The sequence below is a fragment of the Rhinatrema bivittatum genome, chromosome 6 (assembly GCF_901001135.1).
Source record: "Rhinatrema bivittatum chromosome 6, aRhiBiv1.1, whole genome shotgun sequence".
Taxonomy (NCBI): Eukaryota; Metazoa; Chordata; class Amphibia; order Gymnophiona; family Rhinatrematidae; genus Rhinatrema; species Rhinatrema bivittatum.
Window position 1 is genome coordinate 220,785,006 of NC_042620.1, and position 23,659 is coordinate 220,808,664.

At 44.3% G+C, this 23,659-nt stretch overlaps 1 protein-coding gene across 1 annotated transcript in view; it reads right to left on the reverse strand.

Moving 5' to 3' along the window:
* POF1B (POF1B actin binding protein) overlaps positions 1-23,659 on the reverse strand; it is a 180,029-nt gene that overhangs the window by 68,877 nt on the left and 87,493 nt on the right. The window contains exons 7-8 of the mRNA XM_029606586.1: positions 9,922-10,052; positions 5,791-5,821 (exon numbers count right to left, since the gene is read on the reverse strand). Of these exons, the coding sequence (XP_029462446.1) occupies positions 5,791-5,821; positions 9,922-10,052 (162 nt within the window). The remainder of the gene's footprint in view (positions 1-5,790; positions 5,822-9,921; positions 10,053-23,659) is intronic.

Below are 23,659 nucleotides of genomic sequence, written 5' to 3' on the forward strand. Positions count from 1 at the left end.
ACAGTCTTCAAGGTAAGAACCCTTAAAGAGGCTCGATTCAAAGGCTCAGAGGGGGCCTCACAGAGGACCCTCAACAACAGATTGAGATTCCAGTTAGGACACACTTTCCAGACTGGAGGATTCAAATGCTTTACTCCTTTCAGAAAACAGATGACATCAGGATGAAAGGCTAATGGCCTGCCCTGAACCTTACCTCTAAGGCAACCGAGGGCCAACACTTGAACTCTCAGAGAACTGTAAGCCAAACCCTTCAACAAGCCTTGCTAAAGAAAGGACAACATATGCGTAACTGAGGCCAACAGAGGATCTACCTGTTGAATACACCAGGTCTCAAACACCTTCCAAACTCGGATATACGCCATGGAGTTCACCAGGCCCCTGGCCTGAAGAAGGATAGTAATGACAGACTCAGAGTAGACCTTCAGTCGCAACAGTCGCCTTCAAAAGACAGGCCGCGAGACAAAAGTGATTCTCCCAATCTGAAAAGATGGGGCCCTGACAAAATAACCCCTGCAGATGAGCTAGTCAAAGGGGGTTGTCCACAGCCAGATGAACCAGATCCACTAATCATGGACGCAGAGGCCACTCAGGAGCCACCAGGACCACAGAGCCGGGATGAGGCTCTATGCGTCGCAACACTTGACCTATGAGGGGCCACAGAGGGAAGACAAAGAAGGATCCCCTCGGCCACGGGCACACCAGAGTGTCGAGTCCCACTGAACTGACGTCCCACCGAGCCATTTTTGCACTGAGCCGTGTCGCCATGAGATCCAGTTGAGGAACCCCCCCCCCCCCCCCCCCCCCCGGGGCACAAATGAGATTCCAGGTTTCCAGGGACAGCTCCCACTCCCCCGGATCCAGCTGCTGACGGCTGAGGAAATCCGCCTGCACATTATCTACTCCGGTGAGGTGGAACGCTGCGATCCCTTCTAGGTGTAGTTCCGCCCACACAAACAGCCAATGCACCTCCTGAGCCACCGCTTGACTCCTGGTGTCGCCTTGGTTGATATATGCAACTGTCATTTGTATTGTCCGAGAAAACCCGAACTATGTGACCTTGGCACCAGCGGCAGAAATTCTTCCAAGGCTCTGCGCATGGCCCTTGTCTCTAGTCTGTTGATGGACCAGGACCTCTCCTCCAAAGACCAAAGTCCCTGAGCCGAACGACCCAGGCACACCATTCCCCAGCCCCTGAGACTTACATCCATGGTCACTACCACCCAATCTGGGATTTCAAAACTCACTCCCTTCTCCAAATGGGGCCAGGATAGCCACGACAGGCTGGTTCTGGCTTCCTTCCCTAGTGGCAGCGGGAGATGGCATTGCTCAGAAATTGGATTCCAGCGGGACAACAGGAATCTCTGCAGCAGACTCATGTGGGCAAAGGCCCATGGAGACCAGTTCCAACATCAAGGCCATGGAGCCAGGACCTGTAAGAAATCCCATTCTTTCGTAACTTGGAGACGTAACAGACGCTCGACCTGCCGCTGCAACTTGGCAAACCTGTCCGCTGTCGGGAACACCTGGCCGGACCGGGTATCGAATCGAGCTCCCAGGTACTCCAGGTATTGAGACTGTGTCAGCTGACTCTTCGCCAAGTTGATCACCCACCCCAGAAAGCATAATGTCTGGAGAACCTGGTCCACTGCTCGAACACACTCATCCTGTCTCTTGCTTCGGATGAGCCAATCGTCAAGGTATGTGTGCACTAGCACCTCTCCCCTCGTTAAGGCTGCCTCTACCACCACCATCACCTTGGTGAAGGTTCGTGGAGCCATGGCGAGTCCGAATGGAAGAGCCCGGAACTGGAAGTGTTGCCCCAGCACCTTGAACCGCAGAAACGTCTGATGACCCTGATGTATAGGGTGTGCAAGTAGGCCTTGGTGAGATCCAACGACGCCAGAAATTCCCTCTTGTGGATTGCCTCCATCTGGAAATGTGGAACTTTCAAGCTCCTGTTCACCTTCTGGAGATCCAAGATGGGACGGAAGGTGCCCTCCTTTTTTGGAACCACAAAGTAGACAGAGTACCATCCTTGACCTTGCTTGTTCCTTGGCTTCGGGAGAACAGCCTCCAGGCTTAATCTCCGCAGGATTCCTTCCATGGCTTCCCGCTTGCTGTCAGAAGCACAGCACAACTCCAGAAAGGCTTCTTTGAGCGGACGAGAAAACTCTAAAGGCGTAGCCATCCCTGAACACCTCAAGTACCCACTGATCGGACGTAATCTTCACCCACTCCTCGTAAAAAAGGGTTAAGCAGCCCCTGACTGCTACTGAAGAGGAGTGGGTGGGTCCTATCTCATTGCGGTGTCTTACTGCCTCCGGCCCCCTGGCTAGAGCCACCTCTGGAGAGTTGAAAGGACTGCTGCCACCCGGCTGCTTAGATCCTGAGAAAGCCGGTCTTCTTCCAGAGCAAGAACGCCTAGACTTCCAAAAACAAGAGCGACCAGAGAAAGACCTCAACATTTTTCCTGTCTTCTGGCAATCTATTGCCCTTAGTCTCTCCCAAGGACTTCATAAGTTGATCCAGATTCTCCCCAAAGAGAAGCTTCCCCTTAAAAGGGAGGTGACATAGCTGGGACTTGAACCACATGTCCGCCAACCAGTTGCACAGCCACAAAAGACGCCATGCCGCCAATGCCAAAACCATACTGCAAGCCTCTGTGCATACTAAATCATACAAAGCTTCCACCACATAGGCCACCCTCGCCTCCAGACGGGCCGCCTGAACAGGAGAGAGTACTCCCGAAGCCGCCGGCTCCTGGGGCTTTTGAATCCAACAGAGACATGCATGCTGCATCATACTAGCGCAAACTACAGCATGGAGACACAAAGCGGAGACTTCAAACATCCGTTTGAGTTGAATCTCCAGCTTGCGATCCTGTGCATCTTTCAGAGCAGCAGCGCCTGCCATCGGAATTGTGGTCTTCTTGGTAAACGCCAAGACTGCTACATCCACCTTAGGAGTCTTAAGGCGGTCCAAATGCTCCACCAACAGGGGGTATAGCATTGTCATCGCCCTCCCCACTTTTAAGCCCGCCTCTGGGGTATCCCACTCCCAGCTAATCAGCTTTTGAATCTTTTTTGGAATAGGGAAAGCGCTCGGTGGACCTCTGATAACATCCATCTTTGCTATCAGACTCTTCCTGAGCCAGCTTCATGCCCAATTCCTCCAAAACCTGGGGAATTAGAGGTCTCAGTTCCTCCCTCTTAAATAGGCGAACCAGCCAGGGCTTGTCCCCGTCAAGTCTGGAATGGGGGCGAGATCCCAATCTGCCTCATCCAGATCCACTACCGGAGAGGAGTCTCCGTCCCCCTGCAGATCTTCCAAGTCCATCCTGTCCTCCCTGCCCACCTCTGTACGTCCAGGACAAGTCCCCTGACTCTTCGAGGAGGCCCCTGAGAAATGTCGAGGCCTCTTAGAGGAACCCAAGCCTGACTTCCCTGGGTCTATGCTTGATTGCTTTCTTAGCCAAGAAAGCCTCATGTAACAGGAGCACGAATTCGGGCAAGAATCTCCCAAGGCCCAGAGGTACACCCTCAGAATCACTGGAAGCCAAGCTAGAACCCACAACATCCCCCCTGCTTGATACCCTGAACCACAGGAGAGGGGGGAGGGCCATCATTAGCCACCCCTTCAGAGGGAGCATTGAGGTCCATAGCCCCTGCGGAGGCTTCAGGAACAGAGACCCTCACCTTGGGCCCTGCCCCAGCCCCTGAGGATAGAGCAGACTTCCTGGACTTCTGCGTCCTAGAGGATCCCTCTCCTCCCTGAGCACAAGTAGTGCAAAGGGAGAGGGGAGTTTAGATAGGCCAACCACACTCCACAGGCTTTGCAAGGCTCAACTAATGGCTTGTCCGCCATCATGCAGCCCCCGTGGGAAAAATCCAGGCCAAAACGGCTGCTCCATGTGGCCTGAAGGCTGCCAGAGGCTCTGCCGCGCTGAAACCTAAAGACGCACAGGAGAAGTGGCAGAGAAGAGAAAAGCCATGCGTGTGCGCCAAAAATAGCCCGCTGAACGCGGTGCGAACCAGCGCATTGAAAACGGGCCTAACCCACCATCCTCCGCCGGCAGGCCTCCCTAGTCCCCACACGACCCGTTCCCGGACCGCCGGGCCCACCTGCTCACGGCACTGCCATGCAGGCCTACTTTCCCGCTCAGCCTTGCTGCTCCTGAAATAAGAAACTTTTTTTCCTGGAAACTTTAATGCACCAAATACCATAGAGAAAGAAGAGCTCCACTTGGGGGATACTTTCCTGAGCGAGTCAGCAGCAGCTAGGAGGGGACCTCAGGGCCCCTAGAGGGAGCCAGTCCCTTGGCAATCAGGGGCCCCGGGACTCACGGGCTAACACCGGCAGGGGTACCCAACCCCCCTGTTCGCCCAGCTCGACCCAAGGGATGGCCAGAAAAACAGAACCTGACACCTCGGGGAGCCCTTTCCAGTCTCCAACTCCAAACCAGTCAGGACTGCAGGGATGCACATCTACCATCTGATGGAGATAAAGAAATACTAAGGGACAGCAGGTGGCACCCTCGGGTAAGTAGCAGTGCCTCAAGGTTTTGTTCTTTGCCTCCATCTGCTGGTAGGAATGCATAAACCACTTGTCTGGACTGATCTGGGTATGTTCAGGAAGGGGCAGTGTCTAGTATCTTGGGGGATGAGGTGGTTCTGGGGATTTTGGATCCCCTGGCTCCAGCCCTGCTCCTTCTCACATCCTTACTGTGTTCTCTCCCCCCCCCCCCCTTTGGACCCCTCTATCCTTTCCTCTTCTCAACGAAAAGTTTTTTCTGCCCCCATCCTAGATGCCCATACACACACATCCAACCTCATCCAGCTCCTTTTGCACATACACCCCATACCCCAGCTGCTCTGTTACACAACCCCCATCCTCTCCATCCATAACATCCTCATTCTCCCAGCCTCTCTTTCACACACACCCCTAAACACATCCCCGTCTCTCAGCTCCTCTTTCACATAGCTCCTCTTTCTCAGCCAATCACAACTTCCTACCCACAATCCTCTTCCTGGTTCTTCCCTCTCTGCCACGATGATCAAGTGGCAGGAGGCAGCAGAGTGTGTCAGCATGCTGGATTATGTTCTCCTCCTTCTGATACCTTGAACTGCATGGGATACTTTACATTCACACGTTTCAACACAGCAGCTGGGCTCCGGGCGGCAGGGGGAGGAAGACACGGTCCGACATGCTGCTGTTCTGTTCTTGCCGCATGATAAGCAAAAGGGAGAGATCGAATGTGCCGCTGGACAGCCAGCTCTTCATTTTCCTGACCCATGATTCTATGGAGGACCAGCAAATTCCACAGGAAGGGGAAGATTTTGCAGCCCTTTCCACAGCATCGCAAGAGACCAGGAGTTATATATATACATACATATATATATATATATATATACAGGACTCCTGGTCTCTTGCGATGCTGTGGAAAGGGCTGCAAAATCTTCCCCTTCCTATATATATATATATATATATATATATATATATATATATATATATATATATAGTAGATTGTAGGAGTGTAATATATAGATATATATATATATCTATATATTACACTCCTACAATCTGTGCTCCAACAGGATGATAAACCCTAGTATTGTAAGAGAGACTAGGGTGCAGGCAAATATTTTACAAATTAACAATTTAATCCAATGTATAACTTTTATCCCCATTATATTTAAAAAAAAAAAAAAATTCCTTTCCATCTAGTCAACATTTCCATCAGTAATTTAGCATGCATTTTCATAACTTCTGTGCTCCTATTTGCAATCTTACCTCATAGTTTGATGTAGAATCTAACCGCTGTCTGTTAAAAAAGAAAAAAAAAATACAAACAAGCAAAATCTTTCATGCTCAGAACAAAACTGAATGATACAATTGCTAAACAAATATTATAGGAAGGTGTGACTCCAAATTATTTTAGCTACAGTCTAACAGAAAGATAGCAACGGTAGGCAGATATGCATCTCTTTACAACAGTCAGCATCTGTCAACAAAAAGGTCTTTCATATAAAGGTCTTTCATATAAAGGTCAAAGCAGCAAGCATTCAAAAACTTAGTTCTATGCCAAAGCATCGACAGAATTCAGTAATGCATGATCCAGACATTGCCCAGCTTTAGAAGAAGTTTAAGAGCTTCATATTCAGATTGCAGCGAGGCTGAAAAGGAGACCAGCAGGACCACTTTTCAATATATTATCCTAAATGCATTTCTCCTTTGAATTTTGGCTGACCAAGTATATTTAAAGGAGCTGCTATCTGGCTGCACAGGTTAGCTAGGGTACTAACAAGCTAGGGCAAGAGAACATTGTGGAAATTTCATCTTTGCGAGACTTTCCTCACTCCAAATGACGTGAAATCTTCATCGAGGTGTACTGTGCTGTTCGTACGTCTCACTCTGCATGTAAAACTGGCCCCCCTAAACTACCACCAACACCTCCCCTTGAGCTTATTAGCTGACCCTCCTATAGAGATAAAAATAGTTGAATAGCAGATAGTCGTGGGGGAATTCTGCAGTACTGCGGAGTGCAGAATTTGCACAGAATCCCCCCCCCCCCCCGCGCAGAATTGCCAAACTCTGTGCAGAAAATGGCAGAGGAGACCTCGGCATGCCGCGAACGATGTGCACGAAGATGAAGGCCCCCGTGTGCCACGGGACGCGCTCCACTCCCGGCGAAGATGAAGGCCCTGGCATGCCGTTCGCGGCGAAGATGAAGGCCCCCGTGTGCTGCGGAGTGTGCTCCGCTCGTGGTGAAGACGAAGGCCCCGGTGAGAATGAATGTGTGAGTGTGAGCGGAGAGGAGTGTGAGAAAAAGGAGGGTGAGAGCGAGAGCAGGGGGTGTGAGAGAGAGAGCATAGGTGGTGAGAGAGCGGAGGGCGGGATGCCTTAGTGTGGGTGCCAGCGAGAGGGAGCATATTTGAGGAGATTGTGTGTGTATGAGAGATTGGGAGCTTGTGTGTATGAAAAAGGGATCATGTGTATGTGAGGGTGCTAGCCTGTGTGAAGGGGTGTATGAGAGAGAGACATAGGTAGCCTGTGTGAGGATGTATGTGAGAGATAAAGGGAGCCTGTGTGGGTGTGTATGCAAGAGAGAGGGACCCTGGTATGAGGGAATGTGTGTGTGCGAAAGAGCCTGTATTACGGTGTGTGTATGTATACTAGAGAGAGGAAGCATGTGTGTGAGAGAGGGAGGGACAGAGGGAGCCTGTGTGAGGGGCAGTACTGAGAAGGGGGTCAAACTCTGGGATTGGCGATAGAGTGGAAAGGGTTGAGCCTAGAGGTGGAGGGAAGAGATACTGGCAGGTGGAGGAGTTGGGGCCTGAGAGGGCAAAGTGGCCAGGGGAGTAGGGAGAGCGAGTGGAAGTGACATTCTTACAGTGAATTTCTAGGGAAATTCTGCTCAAAATATTTAAAATCCTGCATCTCTAAGAAATAATTTTTTTCTGTATTAATATAAAATGTAATTACTTAAAGACTGTCATATAAATTGTGTTATTTTGACCAATATAAAGTTTGCAGAATTTTAAGTTTTTGTGCACAGAATTCCCCCAGGAGTACCCAGAGGCTGGCTCTCTCTCTTGCTCTACCTACTCCACTCCACTCCCTCTCCAAGCCTAGAAATGGGTGAAATGCAATTTGCAATCTTTAATGCAAATTATGTTATGGCTGTTTCAGGCATATTGCACAGCTTATCGCCAGGAAAAAAGGTGTAGCTATATACGGCGTTAAAACCATGCGATAGCATGCATTGTTATCGCACGGTGCGATATTGGCCCTCATTTTAATTGATCCCACCCAAACCCCTCCCCAATCCCGCCCCTTCAAAAAATTTGTATTCGCACTGTGCGGTGACAATTATGGTGACACAGCTGGCTCTCCTTGCGAACTGACTGTGTAAATGTACAGCATCTTTAAAGGTATGTTTCATGTATTTAAATGATGTAGAATGATGTTCCATCCATCACTATTCAGTCCCATATGTTATTTTGTTCAATTTCTTTTGTTTTGTTGTCAAAGAATTACACATAAAATTTACTGTCCCTCCCGACGCAGCCGGGTTTGGCGAAACACGGGTACGTGTCGGGGGACCCTTTTGAGAACTGTTCTGTCTTGAGCAATGGAGTTGCCGCTTGAATGAGAAATTAAAAATTATCCTTTTCATGGTTACTTTAAAAGTTTGGGACTGATTCATTTATTTGCATCTCCTTAGTCTCAGACACAACATGGATCATCCTAAATATTAGTAAGGGCAAATAACAAATGGTTCAGCTCAAACTAGATGTTTAAAAATGCCACATATCAAAGTTCAGAAACCGTCATGTACTTTTTGATACAATCTTTTATAAACAAGTCTAAACTATGTAACATGCATTTAATTCTTTAGTAATTGTCAACTTTTCACTGGTTAGGTTCTGGTAAAGCTCAATAGATTTAAGTTCCAAGACTATGGTTAGCATTCATTCCAAGTCTGAATATTTTTTATCCACTTTAAATGAAATTATCATGCCTCTGCACGGCTGGACGGACAGACAAAGACTGAACTGTCATAAGTGCTTTTCAGATTTGTTGAAAAGCAGAAAATTCCCCTTTAATCTATGGCAGGATTTCCTAAACCTGTCCTGGGGACCCCACAGGCAGTTAGGTTTTCAGGATATCCAAAATGAATATGCATGAGATACATTTGCATATCACGGAGACTCAGTATATGCAAATGTATCTCATGCATATTCATTGTGGATATCCTGAAAACCTGATTGGCTGTGGGGTCCCCAGGATAGGAAGCCCTGGTCTATGGTAAAAGGCTAGAGTCACTAGCCTATTGAAAGGTTTTGGGATATTTCTTTAAGGGAAAATTATGAGGAAGGACCTGTAGGGGGAGATTCCTTGCGTCACTATAAGGAGGTATTTCGAGTGGGAAAGTGTCTCTTCTTTTGCCCCGGTCATTTGTTTTGGAGTTGGAGGGTAGCTGGGCTACAGCTAAGCCAGACCAGGCATGGGAGACTGCTGAATCATTGCTGGGCTCCTGGGTAGTGTCCGAAGACAACCTGGGAGGAATAAGGAGCACAGCAGCCTCATGGAAATCTTGAAACTGTGAGTTGTACAATAGGGCTAAGTCTGAGAAAAATTCTGAGTTGGAATGCAAGCATTGAATTTCATCTGCCTTGAGGAAAAAAGGGATTTATTTTTTTTTGGTACTCTTCTATTGACGTAAGCCTTTGAAAAAAAAGAAAAAAGCTTTTTGTTGTTGTTGCTACTAATGTTGTAAGAAACCCGGGTAGTGAACTTTTAGGAGTTTTTATTTATTTATTTATTTTACTCGCCACCACCACCAGAGTTTTGGAATAAAAGTTTTGTCAAATATACCCTTTTCAGGGTATCCTTTATCGCAAAGCATGGGGTTCACAAGAGGCGTTTGTCAGCACTGGAAGAAGATAGGGTGCAGTCAGTCAGTGGAGGAGGGGGATGAGGGGGGCCAGAGAGGAGAAAAAAAAATTGTGTGTGGATATTTTCCTACCCAGCATAACAGATACAGCCCTCGCCTCTGTGCCAGGCTCACCACAGCATCCACTAGGCCATTTTTATTTCTGAACGCCCATAGAGACTGGTGCCCTGATCAAAAACAGGGATCAGACACTCATTTTATATGTTCCAACAGACTAACAAAAAACAGGGAAAAAAATGTTTGTTTGTTTTTTTTAGAATTAAAACACCTCCAGACTGAGATTAACTTAAGTGCAGCGTGTACCATACTGTTTGAAGTCCTGATGAGGTTAAGTCACCTGGAGCTGCATTCCATGCATGCTGGGCGTCTTCGCAATGAAGTTTAAACCAGAAACTCCTTTCTGGATCAAGAGGGAGCATTCTTTTTCGGAAGAGTAAAACATGCAGGGCAATAGGAATGCCTACCTGCCACCAATCTTCTCCACATGCTGCAACAAACAGCTGTACAGGTCATTGTTCTTGCGGCTCAGCTCAGCAAGCAGTTCCCCAAAATATTTTGGGTCTAGCTTGTCAACGCCAAAATCCTCAACCTGTTTCTGTTAAAGAAAGATATAGGAGACATGGTTAACAGGAAAGGCTCTTTGGTGCAACAATCACAGCAAAGATCCTCTGCCTTGTGGTCCCTCTCGCAGGCCACCATTTATATTAATGTGAAAACATGTCTTAGCACTCAAATTTAAAGGAAATCAGGATGGCTGATGGCTGGGTAGCTTTGTGATAGCAACTAGTGTCACCATATGAAAGACCTGACTTCAGTTCCTGAGATGAGAGCAACCGTGACTTTGATTTCTGTGGAACTGCCCAGCAGAACTGAGGTGGCCGAGAAGGAGAATAGCAAAGGTTAAAACAAAAACAAAAAAACCCATGGGGTGAATGCCTGACAGCCCACTCCTTCTGCCATTCCTGGGTAATCTGGCTTCCTGCTTATCATGCTGGCATCCCAGGCTCTGCTGCTGGTGAGGGTGAAAGGAGCAATATGTGAATGAGGGGGTTAGGGGGCATGAGTGAAGGGATTGGTGGGAGGGGAAGGACTGTGAATGAGATGATGTACTGGGGCAAGAGAGTGAAGGGAAGGCAAGTGAATGATGGCATGTGGGAGGGCAAAAGTGTGAGTGATGGGATCAGAGGGGCTGTGGGTTGCGAGGGGGAATGAGTGAGTGATGGGATCAGAGGGGCTGCGGGTTGCGAGGGGGAATGAGTGAGTGATGGGATCTCAGAGGGGGCTGCGGGTTGCGTGGGGGAATGAGTGAGTGATGGGATCAGAGGGGCTGTGGGTTGCGTGGGGGAATGAGTGAGTGATGGGATCAGAGGGGCTGCGGGTTGCGAGGGGGAATGAGTGAGTGATGGGATCAGTGGGGCTGCAGTGTGTGAATGAGGGGATGGAAGGGTCTATAAGATGACTGGGGGGGGGGGGCAGTCTGTGAGTGAAGTGACTGGAGGGGGTTGAGCGAGAGTGGAAGGAAGGGTATAGGATTGGGTGTGCTGAAGGGAGGGAGAGAAGAATGAGTGAGGAGAAGATGTAGCATTGCTCCCTTTCTTCCACCCCTCAAGGAGGCAAACAGGGGGACATGCTTCATATTCCCGACGTCACAAGGAGACTGAGGATAGAAGATAGCGAACACCAGTCTGCTCCCGCTCCTCCCCCCGGCAAGGTAGAGATGAGTCAGCTGACCCTAGCTTGAGAAGGAGGTCTGTACCTTACTGGCTGAGGAGGGAGAAGAGAAGAGTTGCTGGAGAGGGTATATTTTTCAGGTAGAGGCAGGTCTTGAAGGCCACCAGGGATAGAGCGTGAGTCTTATGGGCTTTATGACTACTGGAATACGAGCAAGGACCACTGGGAAATTCAGGGTGGGCAGCGGCTGCGAATGGATGATCAGGATCACCAGGGCAGAAGGGAAGAGCCCCATTTTCTCTACGTGCCTTCGTCTTACCTCAGTGATCCAGCCGTCCTTCACCCAGCAGAGCTCGTTAAGCATGTGAAGAGTGAGTTTGGGTATGTGTGTGAGGGAGAGAATTCACACCTAGTCCTGGACCTGCCCTTTATACTAGTCACATCCCTCTATAATTCCACTTCCTTTTTATCTACAAATTAAGCCCTGCCCATAAGATGTCGGTTCTAATTAAGCTAGAAAGGAACAGAAAGAAACTGATGGATAAAAAAAAACATTTAGAGGAAACACTAAAATCAGTGTCACTGGACTGGAAAGAAAAGTATATTTATAGATTTGGAAATATGTATTGCTCAGAGATGTCCTTAATTTGTTTATGGATATTGTTTACCACCCAATATATTATCCGGAATTTATCTTGCGGCAAGATGATGAATTTTAAATATAAATAAATCTACCACAAGTTTGCATCCTTCACTAAATGTATGTAATTAAAACCTCTTCAGGCTCTAATTCTACTCAAGAGTTATACAGTGGCAATCATATTAGGCAGAGTTCTGTAAATTTCACATGCTCCACTGGGAAGACAAGCAAATGCACTGTAAAATAAGGTGTTTATTTTCTGAGCACCTTTAACATTACATTCATCTAAGCATTAGGCCAGCCAAGCCCACATTTGAAACACAATGTTCTCAGAAATAGTGTATTTATTTCATATTGTAAATAAGATATTAAAAAATTAATTTACACAAGGATGCTTCTAATACAATAGCAGATGCCAAAGTGCAATACTTTCTCTTATTAAACGGATATCTGTCAGAAAACATCTTGGCAACTTGATTTTCTACATGTTTTTTCTAGATATATTTGACATATCAAAATATAGCATACTGTAAAAGTATGAATACAGATTGAATGCAATATACTGAAGTGTATATTTTCAAATTCAGATCTAGATTTATCATTTTGCTAAAAATTTCACAATAGCGCCCGTGATAATAAAAAAAAAAAAAAGGGGGGGGGCGCAGTTAGGGTAATTTTTGAGAGAAACTCTTTTTAAGGCTCTCATATAAGTAAAAACTATTTATACCACTGTAGGAGAGGCAACTAGTAACTTGGGGTGAGGTTTTGGTGGCAGAAGGCACATGCATAGTCATAGGTACAAACAGCACAGTACACATCAGTGAAGATTTGATTTGATGTGATCTGGAGTGAGGAAAGGTACACAAAGATGAGATTTGTACAATGTACTCTCGACCTAGCTTGATGCACTCTCTACCCAGCCGCTATCAAGCTAGGTCGAGAGTATAATGTACAAATCTCATCTTTGTGTACCTGTCATCACTCCAAATCTTCACCGATGTGTACTGTGCTTTTCATACCTCTATGCATGTAAAGCTGCCCTCCAAAACCTAGACCACAACCAAAACTGCACCTCAATTTACTAGTTACCCCCCCTACAGTAGAATAAAAAGTTGACTATTATGTGTGCCTCCCCAGAAGCTCTCTCTCTCTCTCCCCCCCTCCCCTCCCCGAAACAGGATTTGCGTTTGTCAGCGCAAATCCCGTTTTGGGCATATCACAAAGCATAAAGAAAAAAGGTGTAGTTATTTCTGGCGTTAAAACCTGTAATAACATGCGTTACCCTATCGCACGCCATGCTAAGCACCCCTCATTTAAATGTATTCTGCCCTAACTCCGCCCAAACTCCTATTCAGGAAAAATCTTTAAATTTGCATACGTATCTCATGATGCTTTACTTATCGCGGGCATTCGGGCTCTAATGCTCGCGATAAAGCACTAACACAATTTCATAAATCACCCTGTTAGCTTGCAAACATCAGTATGTGAAGCTAGGTCACCTAATGAATAGATGCATATCTTCTACAATTAAGTAAACATAGGATGCCTCTCTGAATCCCAGGGTAACGGAGATGTAAATGTAACGAAATTACGGTAAGGAACATAGGAAATTGAATTGCTCTGTAGAGGCTTTTTTTTTTTTAGCATAAAATGTTATCACTTAAAAAAAAACCCCCAAATAAAAAACCACATTCTAGGACAGGTCAATTAAAAAAAAATCTCTATATATTTCAGGGGTCTACATTAAAGTCTCTTGCAAGTTGCAAGGTAGTGCAAGAGGTCAGCCTGCACCATTTTTTTTTTTTAAATCACTGGTAGAGGGGAAGGAATGAGCCAGGTCTCTCCTGCTTTATCTTCAACTGACAAGCATAGATTTTGGGGGGAGGGGGGGGGAGGGGAGAAGACACCTTCTAGGAGGGAGGGAGAAAGGGGGCATGGGTGCCATACCCCTTCCTTTGGTACCAAGGGAGCAAGAGGTGGCGCAGGCCTCAGAATCCCTTTGCACACTGTGCCGGGGCAGGGGAAAAAAATCTGTTGTGCAAGCTAGCCCTTTAATTTTCAGCCATTTAAGCCCCAGGGGATTGCAGCAGGTAATTAACATGCACAACACAGTTTGTTTTGGTTTCATGCATAGTACTACCAGAGTCACGCTAGTGTGGCAAATGTGCCACATTAAGTGGTGTTTTACCACGCATGGTAAATTTTTACCAACTTGCCCGCTAAAAACATGTAATTGCAAGTTTTATTACCTAGGCCCCTAGCTGTGGATTTAGACATCATCTTTCTCAGTCAAGTAAAAAAAAAAAAAAAACAACAAAAAACAACAAAAGATGTTAAATTGATGACCACCCAAGAGCAAATCCCTCCAAAACTGACTATGGCATCTGCTTTTCCACCTACAATCCTCCTCTAATTCTAAAAATAAACAGATAACCTCTGCAATCTCAATTCTCATGCAACTTCCACACTACTGCAAAGATCTTGCTCATTTGCTACTGATCTAGTAATCACCAAATGCTGTAATTTATTCCAATAAAAAGGAACAAAGAAGGGATGAAACACTGAACACAGAAGCCATGTGTTGCAGACCGATAGCCTTGACAACCTCATAACTGGGATGAGGGCACAGGTCAAGCAGCATGCATAAAAATAGCTATGGTAACAGCTTAGTGCTAGGTATTCTGAAACCTGCCACCATAAGTAAGGGAACGGCATCGGTGAGAGCAGAATGAAGGTGGAGATCCATGCCCAGTTTCCAGTGCACAGTAAGGTATCTTTAGCCCAGAAAGGAACTCCTCATCGTACAACAGCTCATATTCAGATTCTGAATCCAATTTCTAACGGTAATGTGATGTACCTTGCAAATATTTAAGAAGAAAAGTCAATAAAGAACAAATGGGAAAGTGAGGCTAGGTGTAGCACTCAAAAAAATGAGAAAGGGAAGATCCCTCAAATGAAATGAGAGGGCGCCTGATTGATTGCCACCCCACCCAAAGGAGATCTAGGTAAGGTCGAAGGGGCTGTGCTGGACATCAGGAAGAATGTCTTTGTAACATAATCCCTTAGGCCATCACGATCCATCGAAGATTAAAAGTTATCTGCATAAGACTGTTTATAAATACATTCTCCCTCTTGTTAAAAGAACAGGACAGCAAGAATGGCACACAAAGAAAAAGGTGTGGAGAGTGAGGACAAGGATAAGAAATAAATCTATAAGATCATTCATAACTGGATTTAAGCACAAGGAGTCTGAATAAAGCCTCTTCTTCTTGAGATACCTCAAGGTCATAGGCCCAACAAGGGTTGTTCTTAGGCGGGAATGTTGTCTGGCCTATGTTATTCCTACGTTGGTACGGTACAGGGCACTATTGAGTAGTGGACAAAATGAGAAAAAAAAACCATACAATTGTTTGATGCATAGGTTTAGAAGGCAATGCTGACTGTTTGGCAATAACCTACAAGCTCATCATGCAGGTCACCCTAATTTGCACAGGCCTGTGGAACGCATCTCTTCAAGGCTGATCTTGACAACTGCAACAATGCAATTTATGAATCAGTTGGGTACTGATTCATAAATTGCCACGGTTGTAGTAGGATGTTTCACTACTGGTGTGTGGCAGATGTGGGCACACTTATGTTGCGTGGTGGAGGGCAGGGCTTCACTATAATGGTTCAGAAAAGGGATAATGGGCCACTTACTCCATGAACCTACTCTGTGGAGAGAGAAAGCGCGCGAGAGAGAGAGAGAGATGCTTCGGACGGCCACCTCTCAGTGAATTAAGAGGGATGGTTTCTATAGCTAACTACCAGAGAAAGACGACAAAGTCCCTAGCTAAGACAGCAAGTCAATGAATGTTTAAACATGTCGCTGTATGACCTAGGGTCTATCTTAATATGTAGTTAGTTTTAGTTATGTTTAGGTCATTTTAATGAGTTAATTTAATTCAATTTAATTGACTACATGCTGTGGTCATGCATCCTAATATAAACTTTTCACTTTCTAAAGACCATGTTGAATGATGTTATGGGGTCTCAGTTGAGTGAAGCAATGCTGGTTGCCAAAATAATTCAGCTGGCTGTGTTGTGTACCTCAACCCTGCTATATCAAAGGATGGGAAGGTAACTCAGCCTCTATGCCTGTGAAATGGCACTGATATCAGATTATATTCAGGTACTGTATTTCCCTATCCTAGACGGCTTACAACCTGATAGGGTCATTCATCAAAATACGTTACATATACGGTATATATATCTCTATCTATAAATCTCTATATATAGATATCATCTTTGTGAGGTTTTCCTCACTCCAAATAACATCAAATCTTCACCGAGGTTTACTGTGCAGTTCGTACGTCTCACTATGCATATAAAACTGGCCCCTAAACCCTAAAGCAACACCAACACCTCACCTCGAGCTATTAGCTGGTCCTCCTATAGAGATATAAATAGTTGACTACTATGAGGGCCTTATAAATAGGCTGGCTCTCTCTCTCTCTTGGCACTTCGTGACCTGCGAAATATCGCCGGGTGTGAAACTTTACTGCTCCCCGTGATACTACCTATGCGACGCACTGTGTAACCATGCGGTAATTCTAAAATTACCCTAAACAAACCCCTTTCTCTTACTGTGGGCATTATACATGCGATATTATAGCATTTTGATGAATCTAGGAGTAAATTTGTACCTCAGACAATGGAAGGTAAAATGAGTTGCCCAAGGTCACAAGCAGCAGCAGCAGTGGGAGATACTTTTAGTGATTTGGATACCTGTGTTCACTATAACCTGAAAAGACCACCAATTCATATAATGAGAATTAATTTACTCAAGCCTACATTTAAGAAGTAATATCTCAAAGAGATACTCAATAATATACCTGGACTTGACCAACATTACTCAAATAATGATTTTGTTTATGAAATTGTAACCGAACTTTATTGGCACCTGTTAGAATGTACAATATCCTAGATTTACTAACCTTAGTCTATGTGCCTATTTGTAAACCGTTGCGATGGTATATAACTTAGCGACGGTATAGAAAAGTTTTTAAATAAATAATAGAAAGATGGTAATGGCTGTCAATCATCGCCATCCCAGACCAGACTAGCTGAACTTGAACCGATGTGACAGAGGTAAAAGGCTCTCTGTAACGTAGTACCGATCGCCTGGAACACTTAAGTCCCCCTGCAATCTAAAATGTATTTATTTGTGATAAGAAGGAAATATTTTCACCACTGCTGAACTGGCTATTGATTCAAATAAGCATGGGGGCTGGGGGCTAAGGGCAGTTAATCACTCCTGGATTACAATTAGAAGGTTGGACTTTAGTCTTTTTTTTTTTTTTTTTTTTAAGAGATCTTTTACTCCACCCAACTATATACTGTGGTGCACTGTACATCTTTTAACCCTTTAGAACTTACATATTTCTGTGTTCCTATTATAATGCACTTTACTTGAAAATCCCACGCCATAAAGACTTAGCCAGGAATATTCATTAATCAAAATTTTAAATTTGCAAAATATATGAAACAAATGATAGATATAATATTTAAAAAATACTTTGTACACAATGCTTATGTAGTAAAGTTTGTCATGTCTTCCTTTTTTTGTGATGGATTATTACTCTTTAGTGCCACTCCCTATGTGGTGTTTCAACTTGCCTCTGACTAAAAAGTCGTTGAGCATCTGAGAAGCAATCAAAGAACTTAAAATGTCTATGCTGCATCAGTACATTAATTAAGTGTACTAAATCAAAATATGTAATATTTCATGGTTCCCTGAGGCATTCCTCAATGAAAGCACTTCCAGTGAAAGCTATTCAGCTTCGTGCACTTGGCAGGGAAAGCTAACACTACAAGTGGCAGCAGAAGCTGAATTACCTAAAATAGACTCGTTCTATTTAACAGCAAAAGTTTGCTGAGACTACAAATGTCTGCCTGGGCTTTGCAGTTTCCCATGATACAATCCTGCATCCCCAGAGCCTCAGGCAATGCAGCATAAGATCCTCGCACTGAATGCAAGTACTGGAACTTCCCCCACTCCTCTCCTCACATCTTCTTTAAACCCTGCCCGTGGGACTCGAGAAAACACGGTACCAACATAGTGTATCTTCTCTTACTGAACAATAAGCAGCTGACAGCTCCAGAAAAATAAATTCATCTGTAAACTTGCACAATTTTAGAAGAGCGCTGTGGGGAGGGTATTAATGCTCTTGCACATGTCCAACACAAAACAATACATACTTGAGTTCTGACAATCTAGCACCTTCCATGAGCATAAAAATGTTTATGCAACAAATTACCCTGTAAACCCACCCACCACTGGACCCCTACTACAACCCTTATTGTAAACAGTCTCTATGTGGGTTCAAAAATAACATGGTCGAGAAGATGGTGTATTGGACCTGGCTCAGAGGTAAAGGTTGTAAATACCATGCTGGACACGATCCCTACCTTCTTCAATGTACGGACAGATGCCATTTACAAACCCACCCCTGGGAGTAAGGAGGGTCTCACACAAAGGTATCTTTCAAACAAAACTTTTATATTATCAAAATCTGGGGATATCAGCATTCAGAGTACAAAAAAAAAATCTTAATTCACCAACTTCTCAGGGTGTACTGGTTTCTACAGCATTAGTGACAGCAACAGCAAAACGTACTTCCTTCCAAAAGCCCTTTTAGCATAACATCAGCTTCTCACTCTTCTTCCCTTTTAGTCCATTCAGTACTCACAAAATCCTTTTACATCTTCTTCCCAATCAAGGAACTGGATTCTCCTCACTTGAAATGCATGATTCCTGCCCAGGAGCATATTCTGCATCTCCTGGAGCCATGGCTCTATTAGACACCAGCAATAAGGAAGGAGAGAGAAACTCCCCCAGCTGCCCGCCAAACACTCCTGGCTTTGTTTTTTGTTTTTTTAAATCCCCTGTGCACTAGTTTCTTTTGAGCTAGGGCACACTCCCCTAGAGGCTGCTCCACAGCCTCTAGGGGAGTGTGTATACTTAAAGAAATATACAAACCCCCATGATAAAACACTTGCCACAATAATGCATCACTGAACCCCAAAAGTACAGACCAGACCAAGTGCTTTCCCCCCCCCCCCCAAGGGCCCATCTAGTGCCCAGGCCTTATTCTTAATGCCCCTGTCACATTGCTCTCTGTATTAATATGGCTACTCACTTGTTAAAATTCTTCCTATGGAAATAATGTCATTTATTTTCACACAATTAAATAGAAATTCCATTCAGACCACTAAGTAATAAATAATTAATGGTATACCATAAGTTGATTAAATTATCAGCTCTATAGCTGGATAGAAGTTAATTCATATTTTCAATCGTAAATATTATTCAGCGGGATGAGCAAAGCTGGATACGAACAGCAGCAAATACAAATCTAAAGGACCATCAACAATTTCAAAAAGCCCCCTTCAGTACAGAAATCCCATCATATACATGAAGCCAAATTACATTCTGTAATGGCATATGGCCTCAGTTTTAAAATAGCAACATGGGTACTGCTATTATATATGTCAATATGAGGAAGTATGTATTGCTGTGAAGCACTGTGGGTCCTCATATAGATGATGGCAGACATTAAGTTGGCAGGTGATATTTATTTATCACTTCTATGAGCCACAAAAACACTGACATACAATATAATAAAAAATAGTATCTAACATCTAAATCATATATAATGAATCATATTGCAATAACATCCCAAAACCCACCCCATCCATTCCTATTAAAAAAAACAAACTCAAACCACCTCACCCATCCCAATCAGCAAAACCACCCAACTCTACCACTGTTACTGCAACATAACAGTCCACTCTGTTGGAAAAGCCACCCAAAATAGCCACACTTAATGGATACTTCTTTACTCAGTGAGGTGATATATGCAACAAAACAACTCCTGGTGCTTCCAGCTCTAAACAAACATGTGGAAAACGAACAGAAGCTTCCATCCTATTCTGTCATTCCAGCAAAAACATTTTCTAAGGGGCCAATGTACTAAAATGCATAAACAGCAACAGTTAAACCGCCTGCTTTATACAATACAAATGTTTAATGTGCCCTCACTAACAATGTATGATCTATGCTAAAGTAATGAGATGCAAAATTATGCCAACTAGCTTATTACATAAGAACATTGAGATGGAATGCTGGGCTCGATGGACCTTTGGTCTGACCCAGCATAGCACATCTTGACAGTGGCCAATCCAGGTCACTAGGAAGTACCCGGCAAATCCCGAAGAGAAGATCCATTCCTTGCTGCCCACACCCAGGGGTAAGAGGTAGCTTTCCCAGGTCTTTCCTGGCTAATAATTTTTTGAACCTTTCCTCTAGAAAAGTATTTAAACCCCCTTTAAACCCAGCCATGTTAGATGCTTTGATTACATTTTCTGGCAACAAATTCCACAGCTTGATTGTGTTTTGAGTGAAAAAAACCACTCTTTGATTTGTTTTAAATCTGTTACTGTTAATTTCACGAGTGTCCCCTAGTCTTAGTAATATTTGAAATATCATTCCCTATTTATCTATTCCAGCCCACCCACAATTTTATAAATCTCAGTCATATCTTCTCTAAACCGAAAAGCCCCAACCCATTTAGCCATGCTTCAAAACGGAGCTACTCTGTCCCCTTTATAAATTTGTTCCTCTTTTTTGTGCCTTTTCTAGTTCCGCTATATCTTTTTTTGAGATGGGGCGACTAGAACCGCCCCCAATACTCAAGATGCGGTTGTTTCCTTCTTCATTCTTTTCTGAACGAATACTAACATTCTGAATGAATACAAACATTCTGTTTGCAATTTGCTACTGGCCAGTAGGGCAGCAGTATATCCCCTTTGCTATACTCTTTTCCATGACAAAGAGTGTCTAACCATAAAGACTGCAGTGTGGTTTGCTTCCTGCAGAACTTTTATCCTGTTTAACTATGCCAGGGGTGGGCAATTCTAGTCCTCAGGGGCCACAAATCGGTCAGGTTTTCAGGATACCCCTAATGAATATGCATGAGACATCTGCATCCAACTGAGGCATTGTGCATGCAAATCTATAGCATGCATATTAGGGATATCCTGAAAACCTTACTGGTTGGTGGGCCCTAGAATATTGGAATTGCCCATCTTGCTCTATGTCATATTTAACATATAGTGCCCACCCTTCCACCATTTTGGTCTCCCTGTCACTTTGATATATAGTCTGTACCCTGGATTACATTGTCCCATTGGTTATCCTATTTCTTACCAGGTCTCTGAGAAATCTATTACGTCTATAATCTTCATTTAGTGTCATACATTCTAACTTCCCAATCTTATTGTTTAGACTTCTGGCATTTACATATATAAAATTCTGGAGTATGCTTTTTGTTTCTATTGACAACCTGCTTATTATTAGCAGTTGCTATAGATAATTTGGAATAATTTGTATTTGTCTGCTTTGTATTAAATCCACCTGAGCTACTTCAGCCTTTACTATAATCTTTCTAATGGGATACAATGTCCTGTTTCGACGATACCTCACTCGAAACTATGTGCTCCTGAGCGATGGTCAGCTTTCAATAAATTAGATTTTTTTTTTCAAATGTATCTTCATTGTGGATGTCCTGAAAACCAGGCCTCTTTCTGGCATGCCAGGACTGAAGTTGTCTACTCCTGATCTAGTTTAAAAGCTGCTCTCTTCTTTTTGAACATTAGTGCCAGAAGCCTGGTTCCACCCTGGCAAAGGGTGAACTCATCTCATTGGAATAGGCTTCCCTTCCTCAGTTCCTAACAAATCTAAAATCCTCTTCCCTGGACCATCATCTCATTCACGCACAGACTCCAGAGCTCAACCTGCCTCTAGAATCCTCCGCATGAAATTGGGAACATTTCTAAGAATGTTAGCCTGAGGTTCTAGATTTCAGTCTCCTACCTACAAGTCTAACTATAGCTTCCAGAACTTTGCTCCTGCATTTTCCTATACCATTGACACTCACAAGTACCAAGACAGCCAGCTCCTCCCTGGCACCCTCTAAAAGCTTATGTAGGTGATGGGCAAGGTCTACCATCTTCACATCATGCAGGCATGTTACTAAGTGATCATCATGCCTATCAACCATCCAGCTATCTACATTTTTAAATGACAGAACACCAATAGAAATGGCAGTCTGATCTCATCCCACCAGGGAACTTGTTCCTGGAGAGATATCCTCAGTGGGAGAGGATAACTCATCACCTGGAGGGTATTTCCTGCCCTACCAAGGTGATGCTCCCCTTGCAGGTGACCTTGCTCTTTCAATGTAGCACTGGGGCTGCCAGAGTAGAAGTCAGACTACATTACCTATTAATGCAACAAAAAATGTTAAAATGCCCAAAGTGTAATGCAGACTTAACATAGAAACACTCAACTACACCTCAGGGAGGTGTAGTTAACATTTTGTGTTAACACACATACTTGTAAACCTTGGGGAGGCTAGTTGGGATTTTTTTTTTTTTAAGTTACGTGTATATGACCTTTCACTTTCCTATTGAGTAGTGGATGTGGTAGGTTATATTAGGAATCTCTACTTATTTGTTTCATTATGCTATATGGATGTATTTTATTGTTCTCATGATATAAACTGCTGTGTGTCCCCTTTCTGGGGAATAAGGTGACATACAAATAGAATAGAATCTGTTTCTTATTAACATTGGCCATTAGCAAACACATTAAACACGCTGGGGTTCATATTCACAGACCTGCTGACAGGGTAATTTACGCAAATATTTAGCAGCACTTGTTCTGGTAAAAGTGCTGCTGAATATAGTGGGATAAAGTTATCCAGTTAACTTTAGGATAGCTATTTATCCAGAGAGTTACCCAAATAACTTTAGCCAGCTAGCATTGTATATCGGCACTGGCTGGCTAAAGTTTAACCTTGCCCTAGGATTGCCTCCAGCATCGCTTCTTTTTATGCAGGCAACAATTTGTTCAGACAAATGGGAAGATCACTAAAATCCCAAAGTTAGCTGGTCAAATCTTTTGAATATGGACTTTTGTAAAGTAGTTTTCAATGTCAAGGCATTATTATCTAAAACATATTTGCTCTAATTCCACAGCAGCAATATAAAGACACCTGAGTATAAAATGCAATAGACAAACATCTCTTATTTAGGAGAACTTGAAAATTGTATCTGTACTGATATGTATAATTTATTTATATATATGTGTATATGTTCATTTATCTGTAAATTTGCTTGCTGTAGTGGGGGTGGGGGTTTCAGCAAGCTTACTTGATCATGCTTTAGCCAGAGAAGATTTGGCATCTGGGGAGATTTAAGCCAGGAGTCCTCAGTGAAGGTCTCAAACAGGTCTGTTTTTCAGGATAATCCATTTTAGAGAACCCTGAGAGTTCCTACTAAAGGAGGATTTTCCTATCCTTACGGGGGGGGGGGGGGGGAGAACAGGGAAGTTGGTTACCGTATATGTGTGTTAGCTCCCCCGTGTGGAAGTCTGAGATGGTGAGCTCCTAAACCAGAGTTCAGCAACCAGTGGCACGGCATAGCTGAATAGAAGCTTAGGGAAGACGCCGGCCACCGCTACTGCTCAGATGTAAGCATGAAGCCCCGAGCTGGTGATACAGCCCCTCCCCTTTATGCCGGCAGCAGGAGTCTCATTTCAAAGTCATCTGAGGCTGCAGGGCCAGTCTTGCAAATCTTAATGAGAGATCGGCCCCGTGGTAGCAGGAAATGACTATTTATTTTATTTAGACATTTTATATACCAACATTCCAACAGAAGATCACTTCTGGCGAAACAAGCCGCCTGCTGCCATCCATTCCATGAATCAGCTGGCCATTTACCTCCTTGGCAGCTGAAGAGACATGAAGCCCCTGGAGGCCACTAGTGAATCTCATCCTGCTGGTGGC